This window comes from Spermophilus citellus (genome assembly GCF_964194105.1).
Source record: "Spermophilus citellus genome assembly, chromosome: 9".
Taxonomy (NCBI): Eukaryota; Metazoa; Chordata; class Mammalia; order Rodentia; family Sciuridae; genus Spermophilus; species Spermophilus citellus.
In genome coordinates, this window is record NC_138191.1 from 104,162,184 (window position 1) to 104,178,951 (window position 16,768).

A 16,768-nucleotide genomic window follows, 5' to 3' on the forward strand; every position below is an offset into this window, starting at 1 on the left:
GGGACATGCGGGGAGCAGAGGGCCAAGGCACTTCCTATTTCCCAATGGGTGGTCTCTACCTGCAGAGAGCCCTTTGTACCTGAGTGCACTGTATCAGGGGTCACCCGGTAGCCCTGAGTGGGAGATCGGGGAGAAAGGCTGTGGCTGTGTGTGGGAGAGCCTGGCCCACTCTCCCCCGACGACAAGGAGCGGTTAAGGGAAGAAAGGCTGCGGCTGGTGTGCAGCAGGGAGGCCTGCTTAGTGATCTTCCGGAACAGGGAACTTCTTTTTCTGCTGTAACAATAAGGGTCCAAGGCCAAGTCGGTGCATGGAGCACAACACACTCTAGGCCTGGGGTCAAGCCACCCGACATATTGCCAGTACCCAAGTGCCCATAGCAGACCTCTGACTAACTGGCTCACCTTTCTTGCCCATCCTTGCCCCGGTTCCTCTTGCTCCTTCGGGCCATCTTGGCCTTGTAGCTGCCTTTTCGAGCTGGTCCCACTTTAATGGATGTGTTCTCCAGGGGAGTTGTTGAAATAGCCACCTTGTTTCCACTCTGGGGAGCAAAGCAAAGCATGAGGTCTAGGCTAAGATAGTAGCCATATTCTTGCTCCTGTCCCTACCCCTGCATATGGCTGTACCACAGCTCCAGTTTTTGCTCCTGTGCCAACATGTCTGAATAAGGCCTGTCTTCCCTCTCACAGATTAGGAAATGGCTTCCATTGGTGTCCAGAGTGGTTTGGGGACGGGAAGACAGAGAAGAAGCTCCCTTGCCCTGTTAGCCAGTCCTACCCACAGCTCAGAAGAATCTGGGCCTTGGCTAATGAGGCTGTTGCTTTCTGGAGAAAACTCTCTGCTGTGCCACCCAAGTTCTCTGTGACCCTGGAATCTGTGCTATGTGTGTTCAACCCTCCCACTCCTCTCTGGCCAGTCCAGACTAACAAGACTAGGGTTGTTCAGGGGCTACAGTGGGCAGCATTCCCAGCACTAACCTTTAGGATCAGCTCCACCACCTCTGTGTGCACCAGCCCATGCACAGGCTCCCCGTTGACATGGGTGATAAGGTCACCCTGACGAAGCCCGGCCTCACTGGCTGGACCTCCATCCTCCACATGCTGTCTCAGGAAAGAGCATCTTTAGTCTGAAGCTTGGGCAGGAAGTGTAGGGCTTATTCTGATCATTAAGCTGCGACCCCATTTACCATCACCCTTTGACCCCTGTGGATAGCATGGGCAGTGACAGAAGAAAGGACAAACAGGCTCCACTGAGGGGAAAGCGGAGGAGTGATGGAGCTGAGACAACAAGTTTAGATGGCCAGACATACCCACACCATGTGGTGCACAGTGTAGACATCTGAGTCACCCATGTAGACACGAATGGCCCGCAGGGTGAAGCCATACTTCTTTCCAGCTCGGTGGATGATGATGGGAGGCCTCAAGCTGCCAAGGGCTGGCAAGAAGTCCCTGCTTGGAGAAGAGTCTCTGGATGACGGGTTGGACGACTGGGAGTGTGGGGACATGGGACTGGCCAATGGAGAGCAGGTGTGGTGTTCTGGAGAAGGAGAAGCCAGGGCTTAGTGGGCCAAAGGCCTTGGCCTGGCCATGGTCCCAGCCTGGCGCCCTTTCCAGTCTACTGATTGCTGCCTAGCCCCAGTCATGGACAGAGCCTGAGCCCAGGTGTATCTTCCCCATAACCCGTGACCCACAAAGCCCTCTCACCCGCTCAGTTTCCCAGGTCTGAGGTGGGGGTGCAGGTGATGGGGACCGGCATTTATGCATGTGTTGGGGACTACATAAACTCTTCATACATATTTAAACATTGCAATTATCCTACAAGCTAGCCATTATTATTATCCACATTTTTTAATGAAGGACTTGAAGCTTAGAAGGATTAAAAACTTCCCAAGGCCAAGAGCCTTTCGTGATGAAGCCGCGATTTGAATATTAGATCTTTGCCTTAAAACCTACACTTGTCACACTGTGCTGTCCTGCCCTCACACACACACACACAACTCCAGACACCAATGCACACCTTTGGAGACTTTCATTTTCATAACAAAGGGACATACAGTTTCTCAGAGGTTCACACACACACACACACACACACACCTGCCGCCTGTACCCCTGCTGCAGGCCTACAGAGATTCTAAGGCCCTTTCTATGGGTTTTACCCCAGCTCTTTAGGGGTCTCACCTGTAGGAATGAGGAGGGAAAGGGCTGTGGCTGAGGCAGACTTGATCACTTTGTTGACAGGGCGAGTGGTCCGCTTCTCTATAGAATCCCCAGAGAGCAGCCGGTGGCGAGCTCTACGCACAGCCAGGTCGCTGATGGCCTTGGCTGTGGCTCCCTCAGCCAGCTGTGGGGTCCCGCGGCTTCGGGTCTCCATGGCTATGGGCCAAATGAACAATGAGACCCACAATACAGCTGAGCCTCCCTACCTGTAGTGTCCTCCCAGCCGAGGCCCTTTGACCACACACTGCCACACCTGAGCTGGAAGCACCACTCTGGCCGAGAGGCTCCTCATCCAGCTTTAGTCGCCGCTCCACAGGCCTTTCAGGGACAGGCCCAGATGCCCCCTCTCCAGAAGAGGGTGTCAGAAGCCATATACCCTCCTGCTGTTGCCTCCTGGGGGTGCTGCTGACCTCCTCATGGCCTTCAGGGAAGCGAGGCACATCCAGGAGGCCTGAGCAACGGCGTCGCACTGTCATTGGAGGGCTTGAGTCACTCTCTGTGTGAGACGACTCAGACACCGACAGCCGCTTCCGTAATCTATGAGACATAAGGCCTGGGGTGAGATGACCCAAGCAGTCTCCCTCCTCACGCCAAGGCTTCCTTAGGGGCACACAGAGCTACAGTCACAGAACTTTTCTCCTCAGACATTCCACCAGGGTTGCCTTGAGAATGCCACCTTACCCCCCACAAGCACACCTCCCCAGCATCTGAATCTCTCCCAAGATTTGTGTGACAGGGAGGGTTGGCTGTGGTGCCCACCCTGGCGAGCCCTGGGTGCTCACATCTCAGGGGAACCAATCACCCAGCTCCGGTCTCGGCCCTTTAGCCCTGCCAGGCCATCTGAGCGGTCTTCCTTCTCCTCACTCAGGCTGCGCTTGGTGGGGGGTGGTGTCCGGCATTCCTCCAGCAGTGAGAGCCGTTCCATGCTACTGTATACCTGTGGGCACAGGGACACACTGGAGTTGGCTCTGACAGCGACATCTTCCAAACGACAAATCACATCCTTGGCACCTGAAACTGGAATTTGAGTCTTTCCCTTCCTTCCCCCACATCCCAGTTGAATATTTGGGGAAGCACTTATCCTGTTGACCTAGAACCACCCTTACTAATTCCTGATATAAGAGATGTTGATCCTGACATCTTTTATATCAGGAATTAGTGAGAGTGGTTCTAGAAGCATCTACTCTATGCAGCCCAGCACTCTGCTCTTCTTTTTCTGAAGTGGTCCTATCACCAACTTCCTCAGCCTGCCCCAGGTGTGTCTCTTGACAGGTCCTCTTCTCCCATCCCTCTGATCTGGCCTCCTAAGTCGTACCTTGCTGAACCTTGGAGAGCAGGAAGAGAACTGGCGGATCTCAAGGCAGCCATCCTCACTCACTTCCTCCTCATCTTCTGAGTCCACATGGTGGTATCGCTCTGAACGGGCTGGGCCAGACACACAGGACAGTTCCCTTCAGGGACCCTGCTGATGGCATCCTTGTGACCCTATCAGACCTCAGCAGAGCCCTGAGAAGTTGTTCCCAGTGCATAGGCACAGTATGCATAGGCACTTTTCAGCAAACAGGTAGGACCAACACTCCACCTCACCCCCAGTGGCCTTACTGTCAAAGTAGCTGGTATCATCCTCTGATTCCAGTTGAGGAATAAATTCAGCTTTCTGGCGAAGAAGTCCTGTCCAGTCCAGACCCGTAAAAAATGGGTGCTGCTTTACCTCATAAGTACTACCTAGACAAGAAGTAGGATGAGTTGTGTGGAGTCCAGGCCAGCAAGTCAAGCAAGAAGCCAGACCTGGAAAAGGTGCGCCTGGAAGCCTAAGCTCAAACACCTTTCTTTCTCTGCCTGTAGCAAGCAGGGCAGAACTTCAGGATCCCGAAAGACTGTCCACACCTGAAGCCTGAACCTCATGGTGTGTGGGCTTGGTCTCCCTTTCCCCTTTCCTAAGTGGTGAGAAAGAAAGAGTAGGGCCTAACTTACCTGTGCCCAGTCTCTCCAGAGGGTTCTGGTGGAGTAGTTTGGAGGTGAGGTCCTGGGCATCTGGGGGTAGTGCATCTTCACCCTCGGGCCACACAATCTCATCTGAAGTCATCAGGGATGAGAGAGAAAGGGAAAGATAGATAGTGGGGAGATGCAGAAGGCCCCAGTGTAGTATTAAGGAAGAGAGGTCATAAGGGCCAGTCCAGAGCCACTAAAAAGCCCCATCTAGGAGCCAAATTCCTTAAGTTCTATAGGTTCCTCCCCTCCAAGAGGAATCACACTCCTTATTAGATCATGGCTGGCTTTTTGATCCAGGGTGGGCATTATAAAAACAGTGACTTCCCCTGTCCTGGAGCTCCAGCTCACCCTGCTTTATTTGCTAAAATAAAGAGTTCACACTCACAGGATAGGTCCCAGGGGACTCAGTGCGTGAGTGCATGCACACATATTCCTAAGAAGCAAGCATACTAAACACACACACTTGAATTCAGAACAAGAAATCCAAAGCCTCAACAGGGGCATGCATAATTCTTATTTGTGGATCTAGATTTTGACTCCACACTGAGTAAGGGTGATAGTACCTACCACTGATCACTTGACCAAAGAGCTCCTCCGGAGTGTCTCCAAAGAAAGGGACGCAACCCACCAGGAACTCATACAGGATTATGCCCATGGCCCACCAGTCCACTGGCTTCCCATAGCCCTGACGCAGGATCACCTCAGGCGCTATGTACTCTGGAGTCCCGCACACCTGGGCACAGAGAAGCCAGGCTGGCTCAGCATCCTGAGGCAGCTCACTGGCATGATGGCTGGAGGAGTGGGGATGCTCCTACCCTAGAAAAGAAGTCTCTGAAGACTCAGCTTGCCTTAGTTGAGAAACAGGATCAGGGAACCAGAATTGGAACTCTTGGTGGGGTGTATTTCCTAATTAATCACAATGTCTGATCTCCCTGAGCTTGCAACATTCCCGTCTGGTATCTGGTCCTACAAACGGCCTCTGCCCTCCAGCCCAAAGAACAGAACCTATCCTTATGTGATTACTACAGGGACTTGTGAGCATCACAACCTGAAAAGTCAAATCAGGCAACATCCAGAGGCAGTTCTCAGGGAACTGAGCCCCAGCCAAGTGGAATTTGGAGCTATGTTCCAAGAACAACAGGCCCCAGGAGAGGTCTGCCCTTGACTCAGGCCAGGGGTTCAGGACTGATCTCATATGAAACCACATTAATAGCTATATGACTTATTTTCTCCAAACCCAGAGGAGAAAGATAACTTTGGATTTTATATTCATATGATTCTCATGGCCCATCCTATTTTCCAAATGTGCTATTTCAATGTCTCCCTGGAACCAAAAGGTAGAAAAGATAGAAGCTTCCAGTCCTAACATCTGGTCACAAGTAAACATGTGGATCCAAGACCCAATTATGAGTCCTAGAATTCAGTTCCCAGGGTTTCACCTACTTTCCTTACCTGCTTATCCAGGAACTCCCGGGCATCCTTTTCTATGTGGCCTTCATACAAGTTGGTTGTCAGACTCATGAGGCCAATTTTAGAGAGTCCAAAGTCAGTGAGTTTGATGTGCCCCATGGATGTAATCAGGAGGCTGGGAGGCCACAGGAAAAAAAAAATCATAGAGTTATTTCAAGGTTTTCTACAAGTGCTCATTTTATTATTTGCCAAATTTTCCTACATAGGCCTCTATGGGTTTCTGTGGGACATAAGCAGGGAGACAGGCAGCTATGAAAAAATACACAGCTCTGGCTTTGAAAATGCTCCATTCAGTGGGCAAAGTGTGTTTCCTCCATATTGCAGAATAAAGCCCTGAAGTTCCTTGCTTCTTGGTGGGCATGTCGGGGTGTGTGTGCCGCATTCTACATAAATAGCTAGCCTGCCTTCCACCCATTCTCATGACTTCATTTCTCTTTGTTGCTCCACCTGTAATTGACACTGGGAACAGGTTACCAGTGAAGAGGAAGAGACTTTCCTCCATAGAGCTGAGATCGATTTATCCTAAGGCTGTTTGCTCTAGCCATCCCTAATCCCTCTCCTCACTTGGGTAGCTCACTATCCCCATTTCAGGGAGAAGGGAAAGGGGCACAAAATCTTGTCCCATGTCCATGGCTGTCTTATAAGGAGGATTGGTTGGGAGGAACTAGAAATCAGATTCTATTAACATACTTTGCTTGAGCCATTTCATTTTGTGCCAAAGGCTTCACCCTGCCACCCCTCTGTTCTAATGATTCGCAAATCATTGTCTCTGGCTCTTGACTTCTTTCTCAAGCTCCATACCTACCCAACCTCTCAGATACCACAAACTCAACCTGTTCAAAACAAAGGCATGCCTCCCAATTGGTTCATCTTCTCAGTGAAAAAACAGTAATTTATGTCAATTACTGAGCTTTGTGATAAGTACTTTAAAAAATATTTTGGGGTAGGGGATGACAGAATGATAGAATGCTTGCCTAGCATGAATGAGGCCCTGTGTTCAATTCCTATTGCACATGCACATATACATGTACAAAATCTGCCCCCTAAAAGGTTTTCTGGTACAACCAAACATCAAAGGTATTATCATTCTCACTTAGAAAGGAGTAAATTTAATTAACAGACAAACTCATAGAGTTAAACAAGCATGAGGTCATGTGAACTTAGGTCTATCTAATGCCAAAGCTACTTTCTACCATGGAGGCTTATCACCTCTGTACCAGTTCCAAGCTAGAAATCTGTAAGGCAACCTAGTCTCCTTCTGCTTCCTTGCTTCCCTTTCCACCCCAACACCAACATTAATTGTTCCCTTCCATTTCCCTACACTATCCCCTCCTCCATCTTGTCCCTGTGGTCTGGTGCAGGCATTGTTGTCTTTGGCCTGGTATCCTGAGTGACTTGTCTCTTCCACTAGTAGAGTGGTCTTTCTATACCAAAACCCAAATCTGAACATGTTCTATCACACCTTGGTCAACAGGTCCTCTGAAGACTCTATGCTCCTTAAAAGAAAACCCAAAGTTGAAAGGATCCTTGATGGTCTAGCCCCTGCATCTCTTCTCTAGCCTTTTCTCTCACTTCTCTCCGACCTACCACCACCTAAGCTATACTACCGGGAGCTCCTGAAAGATCATGTTCTCTCTTACCCGTGTATCTTTATACTTCTTTCCCCCCTGCTTTAGAAAGCTCCTCCTACTTTTTTCCACCTGATGAATGCCCTCCAAGAAGCAGCCTCATACACATATATTATCTGTCTCCCACACTAGACTTAAGTTCAATACAAAAGGGACTATATTTAAAACCCAGAATATGGTGCTTGGCACACTGTAGTATCAGTAAATGTCAGGACACTCATTCAGGAATCTATTAGATGTGCTAATTCCTTTGTTCTTGCTTGGTTTCTTCAGGGGATTTCAGTGACTCTTTCATGTCACCGAAGCCTTATGATGCTCCTGCTCTTGTGGCAGTGGTCTTGGCATATGAAATGGTCAAGAGGCTGGAGTACTAGGCCTAGAAGGACACACACACCATCATTGTTTCCTAGGAGCCATTCTAGAACAAATTCAGACATGTTGTGTTTCCTCCCTTTATCTAGACTCAAGAGGGAAACCATGAACAATGGACCCAGATTGTGGGCATACTTGTCAGGCTTGAGGTCACGGTGCACGATGCCATAGTTGTGTAAATATTCCAAGGCCAGCACAGTTTCTGCAAAGTATAGACGCACCATGTCCACAGGCAAGGCCCCAATGTTCTTCAGCAGAGTGGCACAGTCTCCTCCTGCAACAAGCCCAGACTATTATGAGAGAAGCATCCAGCTCCCTGCTCTAGCCAGTTCCCAGGTTTGCAGTCCCTGAGGTCCCAAAGGAGATAGCCTCACAGGGTACCCTGGTGTTGGAGACTGATTCTAGCCCTCTGCTGCTAGCATGAGTGGGAGACAGGGTGTGGAGAGGAGTGGGAAGTGAAGTGAATCTGCCAATGGCTGTCAAGATCATTGTTTAAGACAAAGGAGGAAAGAAACCCAGGCCTCTATGCCTGCATAATGACTTGTGGCTCTGGGGAATGAATTCTACAGCCACTAGACGGTTACATCCTATTGCCTCTCACTGTACCTGAAATGGGCAGTCTCACAGCGAGGTGAGGAGCTTTGTGCTCACCATGGCCAAATGGCCTGAGATTCTGAGGCAGGAAGGAGTCCCAAAGAGGGCTTGGAAGCTGACTCTGAAACTGTACTACATAACATACAGTTACTGGTCCTTATTTAGGGCTAAGTCTTGGGCTGTACCATGGCTTCCACAGCAGGCCACCTTTTTCCCAATACCTTCAGTACCTTCAACATACTCCATCACCATGCATAAGTGGCGCTTGGTCTCAAAGGAGCAGAACATGCTGACTACAAAGGGGTTCTCAGCGAAAGTCAGTATGTCACGCTCCACGAAGGCCTGCTGGATCTGGTTCCGTAGGATCAGGTTCTGCTTGTTGATCTTCTTCATGGCAAAGCGCTGCCGGGTAGATTTGTGCCGCACCAAGAATACGGCCCTGAGAAATGCAACCCAGTTCAGCCTCCAAAGGCTGTCAGCACCAGAGCTGTGCATTCCACTACCCGAACTACATGTCACACCTTACCCAGGCACAGAATGAGGAAGCAGGGATGTACATATTAATGAAAGGGATCTAAGCTCCCTGGCCCAAATTTCAAATTTCCTGGTAAGCCAGGACCTGAGGACACAGATGAATGCTTCCAGAGTTCAGGGAAAGGAGAAATGTTACCAAGAGGGATGAGCATTTTGCCTGAGAAATGAGCAATGCTCAGATGTCAGAGGATATTGAATTCTTGCCTCTCCAGGGGGCTTCAGGGAGTGAGAGGATCCACCTGTGGACCCTGAGGTATCTGCTGCCCAGGGGATTGGGAATCATATGCTTCCAGAATGGAGAGAACAAGGGCTGACTCGTTTTACTCCTGGCCACATTCTGACCCCTGCCTTTACCCATAGGCGCCATTGCTGATGAGCTTAATAGTCTCGAAGTCTTCTTCAGAGGGGGTTTTCTTAGATTGTAGAGATGCCCCGCGGCCCTGGAAGACAAGGGAAAAGGCAGGAGGCAGTCATGCTTCTCAGAGTCCATGTTCTGGGGAAAGCCAGGACCAAGCACCAGCTCAGCTCAGCCCTGCTGTAGTGCTCTGTCCATCCTTCCCTGGGAGCAGCATGACTTCTCAGTGTTTGCAGTCACCAATTCCCCATCCCTCCTTCAGATATTTGCTTTTTAAAGAGAATTCACTTCCTCTTGTTTCATAGGGTTCAGGCTCCAGGAATGGGAGGTCAGGGTCTTTACCTCGATGGAATCATCAGTCTCTGGAGTGTCAGGACTGTCGTAACTGCTCAATTGGGCCATTTCTAGAAATACAGCAAGGACACAAGAGAAAAGTGTGCGTGACACTGTCAGACATCATAGCAGTACCATTAGGTCACAGAATAGGTGCATATGGGGTAGGCATTAATGCTTTCTGCATTTGCCTGGGATACAAATCCAGTCCTGTGGCTCTATCCTCAGTGTAGTTACAGTTTGGGGATCAGAAAATAAGCCAAATGCTATTGTACCACTCTTTCTTTCTTTTTAAATATTTTTTAGTTATACATGGATACAATATCCTCATTTTGTTTATTTATTTTTATGTGGTGTGAGTGCTTCACATGCGAGCCAAATGCTCTGCCACTGAGCCACAACCCCAGCTCCTTGTACCACTATCTCTATGAGCCCAGTGCCATTCACAAAGCTTGATACATTCTATAGAAACTCATCTCAAACTTGGGATATTTCCTGGAAACAGGGCCTAAGGCTGGGCCATCCTGCTGGCCAAGACTGCTTTGCTGGGTGGGGCTGGAAAGCAGGGAAGACAGGAGCAGGACAACCACACATTAGGATACGCAAGCCCATGTTCATGCAGAGGCTCAGTGTGAAGCCCAGAAGAATGAAGATATTCTTTGAAGCGCTGGGTTAGACCACTCCAAAGACAGGAGGATTTGTAAGGTGGTCAGCAGGAGAGGCAAGTATGTGGAGGAGACGACCATTTTAAAAAATGTGACTGTCGTCCTTTATTGGTAGCCTAGTTTGGCCTAAGGCTCTAAATCCAACCTAGCTAGGCCCAAGGCAATCCAGACAGGGACACAGTAGACAGATATGAAGAGTAATTCCAAAAAAAAAAAAAAGGGTGTTTTATGACAGAGATCACAGGGTGCCTCCTATGGTCCTGAGGCCCCAGATGCCATGTTATGTCCACATCCAGGCTAAATCTCTTCTTTATAGCCCTCAGGCAGCATGCTCACCCTCTATGGGATCCCGTGTGAGTCCCAACTGGCTAATGATGTAGCGGGGAATGTCACATTTAATTCCATGTCCTTCTTTGGCATGGCCCTCAGCTGCTTCTAATAGGTGGTAGAACTCTTCAGGGTCAAACTCCTGTACCAGAGGAGAGAGGTGGTCATTGGTGAAAGATACAAGTGACTGCTATTGATCTCTTTTATAGTATATAGGGGAGGATGATGAATAAGAGGTCCTTCTCTGTGATAAGACACCTCAACCTCTGAAGACCAGAAATATCATGATTCAGGGATCACAAAAAATGGGGAAAAAGCAGTCTCCCATCAAGAGAGCTCTGTCTGCTAACCAGGTTTCAAGCCTTCCATTAGCCAGATGGTACTGTCAGGTGTGTACAGGTGCCCAGTCCAGAGCAGTCCTGGCACACACTCGACTGCAGCTCATAAGAGCTGCAGCTCCCAGTCATAGTGGTACATATACACCTTGTAACATTCACTATGCACTTCCTATGTGCAAGGGGTGGAAGCTCCAATGCTGACCAAAGCATAGTCACTGTCTGCATATAATAATAAAGGTGTCACTTCTGAGTGTCTACCAAGTGCCATACCCTGGGCTAAATCCTTCTAACTACTCTTTGACCTTGGTGAGGAATTCAAGGTTCACAGGAATGCCTGGTGACAAAGTAAGAAGAAATGGAAAACCAGCATGCAAACCTGCTGGGTCCAAGCCCCTGCTCTGCCTCAGACTTCATGTTCTTGATGCAGAGGCTCTCTAACCTCTGGTTTGCCTGTTTTCATTCCATACAGTCTCTCTATTTTGGAGAATTAAACTACCTACTCAGATATGATCTACACCAGACCTGGAAGTCTTCTTAACTTTTTATTCTTTCTCAGCCCCATCTCAGAAATCTACCTTATAAATACCTCTCTAATCTACTGCTTCTTTTTTCCCCCTACCGTTGTCCTAATTCAAATCACCCTATCTCACATTAATTGCTTTAAGTGCCTCTGTCCTCAGTTCCTTGCTCATCCTGCCCTCTCTTCCAATTCACCATCCATGTTCAGGCTGAAGTAATATTTCTTAGAACTAAATCCGATAGAATACTTAATTCAGAAATAAATAGGAACCATATACTGATACATACAACAACATATGAATCTCAAAATTAACACTATGCAGAGTGAAAGAAGTCAGAACATGGGTTCATTACATGAAACTGTACAAAGGCAAACATCCACAGCAAAAGCAGGCAGATAAGTGGTGCCTGGAAGCAGGGTGGGGAAAGGACTGACGGCAAAGGGACATGAGAAAACTCTTTAAGGAAACACAAAAATCTCAACCATGGCAGTAATTATACAGGTATACATTTGTTAAAATTCAATAGGCTGCATACTCTAAAAGGATGTATTTTATTGAATGTATAGTATATCTTAATAAAGTCAGTTAAGAAAACAGTAAACCTGATCATGCCATATTCTAACCTCAACTTTGTGGTAGCTCCAAGTGGACTAAAGGATAATGCAAACTCCTGAGCTGAGAAGGCAACACCTTTCATTATCTTGTACTGCCCGCCTTCCAACTTCATCCCTCGCTACCTCATCAAATCCACCCTGTCTTCCTACCCCACATCCCTGGCCTGGCAAATGTGCATTCATCCTTCAGGTCATTGAATAGGCCTCTTCTCCCTCAGGAAGCTTTCACTGAATGCTCATTCTATACAGAACTAAAGTACTTCCTTCACCAGGTTTCTGGTGCACCTTGCATTCACTTGAGTTGTGACATTTCTTAAAATATTACAGTTATTATTTATATATCCACATGCTTTATATTTGCTAGTGCCACTACAGAGGAAGTATCTTGAGATCAGGACTCTGTTCTATTCATGTCTATACTTTCAGTGTCTAGCATTAAATAGGTACAAGGTGGCTCAATGTGGGAATAAGTCAGATTAATACTTTCCCTGCCATACCCATCAGGACCATCAATTTGTCCTCAAAGGAACCTGTTTAGTCCCCCAGTGCTTAGAGATCATATTTAAATACAGACCTAAGCAACAGAGATGGTAGTGGTGCTGCCACAGTTTTGTTGTTGGCAGGATACTTCCTTTACAACCTCAAACCCCATCTCCCCATCTAATCTTCCCGAGTCCACTTACCAGGCATTCCAGGAGACGAGCTGGACGAGCAATGACTATCATCAGTTTTTTTACCAGCTGCATCACAGAAGCCACCTCTGAGCTCTCTGAGCGCTCATGAGCCTGCAAAGAAGACAAAAGTCACTTCAGCAAGCTACTGGTCTGGTGTGGCTGGGCTGAGCAGAAGCATAATGGGCAGAGCTGACTACAGGGAGAAATTATTGGTAGTAGAGAGAGCTCTGTAAAGCAAAACCAAAAGAGAGAGGGAGGGAGGGAGGGAGGAAGGAAGGAAGGAAGGAATTAATTCAGAGGAAAAGGCTGGTCAGCTGTGGGAGGGAGAAAGTTGCTCACTCATGAGAGACCAGTGAGTCTGAGAATACTACAAGACCAAGAAATGTCACCCAGACACACCTTTACCTGCTCCTACAACCAACAAGCTTGATTTACCTTCCACACCCCATCTTAAGGGGCAACTCTCAATAGAGCCTTCATAGATATTCACCTTGTACCCCAGACACACTGTAAGGAACAAAAGACCTCAAAGCTAGGAATTGATATGACCAGAGAGGTATTTCAGGAAGACCACTAGCTGCAGAGCAGAGGGTGCACTAAAGAGGGCAAGCCTAAAATCAGGGAAATCATTAATGCAATAACTCCACTGAACAAGGCAGAAGTCAAGGCAGTAAAAACCAAGATAAGTGCACAGCCTCGGGCCATTTTCTAAGATGGATCTGAGGGGTGGCAGAAGCAGGAAGGGAGGTAACTGCAACTTCATTTTTAGGGAAAGTTCACTGAGCCCTTAGTGAAATAGGAACTGCAAGAAGATAAACAATAGACTAAAAACATGAGAAGTTTGTCTTTAGAGAAAAGAGCAGTGGGGCAGAAGAGGCAAATTTAAGTTTGAGGTGACCTCATAGACAACCTTGGTATTTGCTGGGCCCAGGAGCCTCTTTCTTTCTTTCTTTTTTAAAAAATTTTAATATTTTTAGTTGTAGATAGACACAATACCTTTATTTTCTTTATTTTTATGTGGTGATAAGGATAGAACCCAGTGCCTCACACGTGCGAGGCAAGCGTCCTACTACTAAGCCCCAGCCCCAGGCCCCAGGACCTCTTGCTTGTCTTCTGAGAACAGCTCAGGCTTCTAGGATCCACACTGATACTCTGTGGCTGCACCTTCCCTTCCACCTCCAACAGCTGACCAGTGTGGACTGCTTTCCTGGGAATTTTTCAATGCTCAGAAAGATAACAGTTATTATCTGTGTAGCCAAACTGTATAATCTACACTTGGGTGAAAAAAGATGGCCATATCTAACCTTAGAGTACAGATAAAAACAGCTAAGAAAGGAGAATGAGCACTTCCAGAGCTTGTCAGTTTCTGGTTGCTGACACTGGTCCCTTCTTAAGGCCTGATGCATTTTTATCTTCAGTTCTCCAAAACCTACCCTCTTCATCCATATCTTAGTATCCCTTTACTGTTAAAACTTTTGTGAGTCTTATTTCTATTACTTATGACCAAAGAATATGCACCAATCTGGGGAAGTCAGTGAAGGAGTTCAGTAGGTAGGTCACTGGTCTGGAGTTTAGGAAAATAAAGGAGCAGGTGGGAGTCTTCCACTAAGGACCTGGGAGTAGAAAAGGCTCATCAGCACAAGGGTGGAGAAAGGAAAGAGAATAGTAACTCTGGACAGTGCCCTGTAAAACAGCAGCATTTTAGAGTGGGTAGAGAGGTAACTTATGAAGAGGCAGCAAGGCTAGAGAGAACAGGGAATTGACAACCAGAAGAGCTAAGGTTCAAGAGGTGTTCACTGTGTCCTGTAGAGAGGTGAAGAAAGATGAGGCCTGAAAGAAGCCACAGAATTTGGCAATTAGTCAATTATTTCCTTGGTTGCTTTTGTCTGAACAGCTTTAGTGGAATCTGAGGGAAGCTCAGAAGACTGAGTAGTGAATAGGTTATAAGGAAAGAAATATTTCAAATGAAGATTTCTGTGTATGTGTGTGTGTATTTTTTTTCCTTGTAAACTTTTTTTTTTTTTTTCCAAATGTGATACTGGGGATGGAACCCAGGGTCTGGCACATACTAGGCAAGCACTCTACCACTGAGCTACATCTCCAGCACCCTTATAACCTATTCTTCTGTGTGTGTGTGTGTGTGTGTGTGTGTGTGTGTGTGTGTATGTGTTTATGTACATACATACATGACAAACATGAGTTTGGGTTCTACTTCTGCTATTTAAGAAATGAGTTATCTTGGTGATTCAGTCCTTTAAACTTCAGTTTACTCATCTTTAAATTTGGGGAATAATAATAGTGCTTTCCTTATAGGTGGGTATGGATTAAATTAAATTAATTAAACGAGATAATACAGTGTCTAGCATGTATTAAGTGCTCTGTAAATGCTAGCAATCTTTATTATTTTAAGCATAAAGCTAATGATGATGGTTTTTGATTTAATCCCATTGAATGAATGATTGCCATTTTATCATTGCCTTTATGCTAAAAATCTAAGCTTGGATTCCTCCCAAGAAAGACCCTTCGTCATCTGGCTACCAGTCTAATTCTTCAAACTTACCAACTCTTTCCTGTAGGCATCTACTCTAGTTGTGCCAAACTACTTCATCTGCAATTTCTGGAATGCACCAAGTTCCTTACACTGTTTCCTAGGCTTGCCTACTTGCCAAGATTTGACTTTCTCTGAACCATGCTGAGTCCTTCTCTGTGCTCAGAACTTATCTCTTTTTGTGCTTGTCAATCACATTGTACTATAATAAATGGAAGATAGTGTCTGGTACACAGTACACATTGTTAATGAAAGCTGTTATTTTTTTACTGTAAGTATATATATTGGTGGGCCTATAACCTTAGTCAACAGCAAATTCCTGAGATGGGAGTCTACACTGAATGCTTGTTAACACCCCCCTCCCAAAGGCCAAACAAATCAAGGAAGAAAGGAACAAATTGGCTCCACAATCAGTGGTCTTCCTAGTACATCAACCACTTAACCCCAGGGATAGTCAGTCTGTGAAAATGCCTGGAGGTTTTGGGCAAGACTCTGATTTCAGCATTTGAGAAGATCAATGTTTCAGAAGGAACCTTGAAGCTGGGTGTAGTGGTGTATAGTCCCAGCTACATCTACTCGTGAGGCTTGAGGTGGGAAAATTCCTTGAGCCCATAGTTTAAGGCCAGCAGGGCAATATATAGCGACATATCTCAAGCAGGAAAAATTTTTAAAAAGGAGGAGACTTGGTAATCATTTAGCAATACCCTGATTCCTAAATGTTTCTGGGGCACCCCATTTATTAATGAAAAACTATTAGAAAATTATTCCTGAGTAGAAACAAATAGCTGCTTTTCATGGGAATTTGGCTTTCTAAAGTCATATTGAATTTAAGTCATATTGAAGTCAAATTCAATATGACTTCAATATGACTTCCTAAAGCAGTACGCTTGGTCTTGGCTGTCTCTGGATTACTTTACCTTTAGCCTCACAGGGATTTTTTTCATACTGCGGAGGATCAGATCTCTACACATAGAAGTCTTACTAGAGCACTTCTCACCATGTCAGTGGAACATCAGCAAGTGGATAAACCCACAGGTTAAGCCTTGGCCCTGCTTCCTTTGGGCTGAGGAGAGACAGTTGGGAGGCTCTGCTTACACCAAGTATTATTATTATTATTTTAGTTGTAGATGAACACAATAAAAGTATTGTGTTCATCTATATATTTTTATGTGGTACTGATGATGGAACCCAATGCCTCAAACATGCTAGACTCTACCATTGAGCTACAGCCCCTAAACCAATTATTTTTTAAAAGAGAGCCTACCACATCCATTGGGGCCACTTTATGGCTTTGGGTAACAAATCTCTTAGTCAAAGAATTTATGAATCTATAGTGTTAGAGCCTCAGGCAGAATAATACAGCTTTGGATGTAGAGAAGAAAGGACTTATAGAACTGAGTCTACTGATACCACACAGGCTTTACTCAACGATGCAAGGAACTAGGGAGGGATCTAAGTCCATCGGTACCACACGTGGAGGTGGTTCCTGTATATCCTGTATAAGGATACCTGGTGGTGCCTGTAGGCTGGGAAGACTGGGAACCTGCAAATTTCTGATCTCAGCCCACCATGTGGAGGTTTTACCATAGC

At 46.6% G+C, this 16,768-nt stretch overlaps 1 protein-coding gene across 12 annotated transcripts in view; it reads right to left on the minus strand.

The window, feature by feature from the left end:
• MAST2 (microtubule associated serine/threonine kinase 2) overlaps positions 1–16,768 on the minus strand; it is a 181,433-nt gene that overhangs the window by 1,771 nt on the left and 162,894 nt on the right. For 8 of the 12 annotated variants that reach the window (XM_081307163.1, XM_081307169.1, XM_081307167.1 and 5 more), the window contains 18 exons: positions 12,640–12,741; positions 10,493–10,625; positions 9,501–9,562; positions 9,158–9,243; positions 8,500–8,708; positions 7,811–7,949; positions 5,658–5,790; positions 4,773–4,938; positions 4,188–4,289; positions 3,816–3,938; positions 3,529–3,638; positions 2,996–3,150; positions 2,467–2,750; positions 2,175–2,369; positions 1,307–1,533; positions 975–1,097; positions 402–538; positions 80–273 (listed from right to left, as the gene is read on the minus strand). In XM_081307163.1, coding sequence (XP_081163289.1) covers positions 80–273; positions 402–538; positions 975–1,097; positions 1,307–1,533; positions 2,175–2,369; positions 2,467–2,750; positions 2,996–3,150; positions 3,529–3,638; positions 3,816–3,938; positions 4,188–4,289; positions 4,773–4,938; positions 5,658–5,790; positions 7,811–7,949; positions 8,500–8,708; positions 9,158–9,243; positions 9,501–9,562; positions 10,493–10,625; positions 12,640–12,741 — 2,680 coding nt within the window. The remainder of the gene's footprint in view (positions 1–79; positions 274–401; positions 539–974; positions 1,098–1,306; positions 1,534–2,174; positions 2,370–2,466; positions 2,751–2,995; positions 3,151–3,528; positions 3,639–3,815; positions 3,939–4,187; positions 4,290–4,772; positions 4,939–5,657; positions 5,791–7,810; positions 7,950–8,499; positions 8,709–9,157; positions 9,244–9,500; positions 9,563–10,492; positions 10,626–12,639; positions 12,742–16,768) is intronic. The other 4 variants (XM_081307162.1, XM_081307168.1, XM_081307166.1 and 1 more) reach the window with 1 other exon arrangement.